This window comes from Pteropus vampyrus, unplaced genomic scaffold (assembly GCF_000151845.1).
Source record: "Pteropus vampyrus isolate Shadow unplaced genomic scaffold, Pvam_2.0 Scaffold77, whole genome shotgun sequence".
Taxonomy (NCBI): domain Eukaryota; kingdom Metazoa; phylum Chordata; class Mammalia; order Chiroptera; family Pteropodidae; genus Pteropus; species Pteropus vampyrus.
In genome coordinates this window covers 6,581,878-6,585,796 of record NW_011888858.1, presented here as the reverse complement: position 1 = coordinate 6,585,796, position 3,919 = coordinate 6,581,878, and the positions used below count along the sequence as shown (strand labels likewise).

The 3,919-nt window shown below is 39.6% G+C and overlaps 1 protein-coding gene across 4 annotated transcripts in view; it reads right to left on the bottom strand.

Annotated features, from left to right (window-relative positions):
* The window catches only part of TEC (tec protein tyrosine kinase), a 137,836-nt gene that overhangs the window by 37,932 nt on the left and 95,985 nt on the right, over window positions 1–3,919 (bottom strand). For all 4 annotated transcript variants that reach the window (XM_011362667.2, XM_023532125.1, XM_023532124.1 and 1 more), the window contains one exon: window positions 1,439–1,543. In XM_011362667.2, coding sequence (XP_011360969.1) covers window positions 1,439–1,543 — 105 coding nt within the window. The remainder of the gene's footprint in view (window positions 1–1,438; window positions 1,544–3,919) is intronic.

Sequence of the window (3,919 nt, the reverse complement as noted above, 5' to 3'; positions counted from 1 at the left end):
GGTCCTGTGCTGTCTGCTACAAGGATCCACCTCTGCACTCTTGACTCTCAAGGCATGTGTGCACCATGATCCTGCATGGAGTGGCTCAGGATGCCATACCAATCCTCCTTGGGAGTGACAAGATAATGAGTGCATGTTCTAGGGAGCTTTTCAATTCACAAAATTACCTTGGACAAGTCATTTAACATCCGTGAACCTCAATTTCCTCAGTCAGAAATGAGAATAGTATATTTACTTCCCTTATATAATCGGTGCATTGTGAGAGAAAACATGAAATCACATAACCTTTTTAAAAGGTACAACTTTATATATAATGCTAACGTTATATTTTGCATCGCAGGCAGACTTTTAATCTCATTTCTGTTCCAGTAGCTCACTCCTGCCCCTTCTCATCTTCTCAAATTCACAGAGAACACCTCATCTTACTTTTTTCAGTCTCAGTCCCCAATCCTTCTCCTAACTTCTCTGTGATAAATCTGAATAGCAGCAAATTAGGTCTGGGGTTCAGAAATTCAGGATATTGGTAGAATCTAACAGACCAAAAACGAGAATAAGACAATGTTTCGACCAAGACTGAAAAAGTTCATGAAGAAAAGCAATTACAATTAAAGCACAAATTGACCTAAAAATCAACTACTATATGATTCAACAATTCAATTTCAGATATATACCCAAAGGAAATTAAATGTGCATCTTAAAGAGATATCTGCATTCCCGTGTTCACTGCAGCATTATTTGCAATGGCCAAGATATAAAAAAGAACCTAAATGTCCGTTTACAGATGAATGGATAAAAAAAAGTGTCTATATACAATGGAATTTTTTTCAGCTTTAAAAAAGAAGGAAATTCTGTTATCCCACAGCATGGATGAACCTGGAGGATATTATGCAAAGTGAAATAAGCCAGACACAGAAAGATAAATACTGAATGATCTCACTTACATGTGGAATGTAAAATAGTCAAATTCATAAAAGCAGAGAGTGGAACAGTGTTTTGCCAGGGGCTAGGGGGTGGGGGAAATGGGAGATGTTGGTCAAAGGGTAGAAAGTTTAAGTTATGCAAGATAAATAAGTTCTGGAGATCTAATGTGCAGCGTGGCGACTACAGTTACGAATACTGCATCGTATCCTTGAAACTTGCGAAGAAGGTAGATCTTAAGTGTTCTCACCTCAAAAAAAGAAAGAAAATGGCAACTGTGTTTAGTGATGGATATGTTAATTGGCTTGACTGTGGTGATCATTTCACAGTTTATACGTATATCAAAACATCAAGTTTTTACACCTTAAATATAAACAATTCCTATGTGTAAATTATATCTAAATAAAGCTGAAAATATTTTTTGACTCGACCACAAAAGCAATGACAGGAAACTGTAATATCAAATATAAGCATGACTAAAAGCCCAGAATTACACTGCCACAGAAATATGTCAGCTCACCTGAAATGGAAATTTATTTTGACAGGGGATGACACCGTCGTCATTCTTCACTATTTCTACACACTTGATTTTCGAAACATCAATAAATCCTTTTCTGTATTTTTTCTGTTGAAAGAAAAATAAAGAGAACTTTTACAATAATAAGATATATGAAAAAATATTACTAATATTTGTTAACATTTGACTCAAAATATCACAATTTCCTTAATAATTATCTAAATTGTGAACAATTATTATTAAAATTGTTCAAATCACTAATACTGTGAGGACTGTAATCAAGATAATTAAGTTCTTTAATTGCTAAAGATGAAGTGGTTCTGCCCTTCCCCCCCGCAAAAGCTCTAGAACAGAAAATTAAACTCCCTCTTATTGCGGCCTTCCCCTCTTAGACACACACCTTAACTTAGATTTCCTGATGACAGCCCCACAAAAGATAGCATCAAAGACCAAACCAAGCAAAACTGCATGTACTCGATCACAAACTCCAACCAGTTATTTTCAGAACACAGAGCTCAGGAGACGGCTTTAGTGTGTTCACACGAAGCCTCTACTCAGAATCTATCACTGAATGTTTTACTTTCTTCCCTGTTGCCCACTCTCCCTATTCACTGCAAATCTCCCTGCAGCAAATAATGACATATTGAGACACACTCCCTGCAAAGCAGTCACACCCTTGAGTATAGTAATCTCACATTTGAGAATTTATCCCAGGAAAAAGTCCAAAAGAACTCAAAGTAGTATGTGTAACAATAACTTGATATATAGTATTCATTAAAAATATTTCAAATACAATAAAGAAATAAAAATGTTTGCTGAGTAACATTAACTGATATATTCCACACAAAAGGTTCTGGCGGGGGCGGGGGGTAGATATTCATATGATAAAGAATAGAAGAAAAAGTAGAGAAATGTAGAACACTATTGTGTTTGGGGTGAACCAGCCATTCCCTGGCCCTGGTCATTCAATTTTACTTCATCTAACACTTTGAAATTGCCCTCTAGCTACAATCTGGGCCCCCTACCCTGCTCCTAGAAATCTGCTCTGCATCCTCACTGTCACCAAAAGACTTTCATACCTGCCAACTCTCTCAGGCCATCAGCTTCCAAATGACTAGCTAATCTGGAGGTCATTTCACCAGTGTATCTCTCTTCCCTTCTCTACCCCTCCCTTCTCTTCCCCTCCCCTCCCTTCCTCTTCTCTCCCTCCTCCCTACACACACACACACACACACACACACACACACACACACACACACACACAGGAATCCCACTTATCCCTTGACATTTTTATCAGCCCCCAGTTCTATCTACACCTTTAACTATTCCTACATACCTGACCGCAGAAGGTCACAAAACAATCCTGCCTTCTCTACTCTTAGCCAGGCCTTCACTGTAGCAACTCAGTTCTTTTGTGTATCTCTAGTGGAGTGAACCTAGTAGCCTCCACAGAGACCACCAGTCTCATCAGAACTACAAACCCTTCCATTCCCATTGTCCCAGCTGACACTCTTTATGGAGAAGAGAGCAGCCATCCCACAGGCACAGGTCAAAAGCACTCTAAGATTTACCCTTTTCTCTTCTCTTTCATCTTGTCTCTAAAAGGTTAAAAAGGACACAAGTAAAGATACTGCAGTTGGCACTTAACAGATGTCATTTCATTTCGTGCTCACAAAATTCCCCTCATTTTAAGAGGAAACTGCAGCTCAGGCAAGTTAAATATCACCCAAGGACCCCCAACTGACCCCAAAGCCAACTAAACCCTGGGATGCCCCAGCTGCAAACAGGTGACAGAATTAATGGAGTCATGTTCCCGAGGAAGCAGCAAGGATTCTGAATATGGACTGAGCTTCGGTCAGCATAGGGAGAGGGACATTCTCCCCAGTCATGCTCTTCAAAGGCATTTACTTTTCCTGCCTACGGCCACATCCAGGCCACTCCCATCCACACCACGAACACTTTTTCTAATCTTGCTACAGCCCTAACTCTTCTCTTCCCTTCCTGAAAGAGAACGTGATTACACCTTCAGCCTTTCATTTCCTTCCCACCCACTCCTTTCTAACCACTTGAAATCAACCTCCCACGTCACCACAGCCTGCTAAAGTCATTCTCAAAAAATAACACCAATGACCAAACCCAACAGTCTTTGCTCGGTTGTCATCCGCTCAAACCTTTATGAGGCACTTTATGAGTGCCGACATTCTCTTCTCTCTTAGTGGCCTTAACTTTGGGTTATCTTCGTTTTCCTTCTCTCCCTTCCCCTCAGTTTCCCACAGGACAACAATTGTCCTGTGTCAAGGAATACACAAACTCAAGACAGAGGAAGCTCATGTTCTAAGCCTAGAGTCCAAATATTGTGCCATTTTATCCTCACAGCCACTCTTTGGGGTAAGCATTATTAGACACATGTTACAGAGAAAAAAACTAAAATTAAGTAACTTTCCCAAGTTTACCTGTGGAAGAAACAAACAGTATTTATTATAC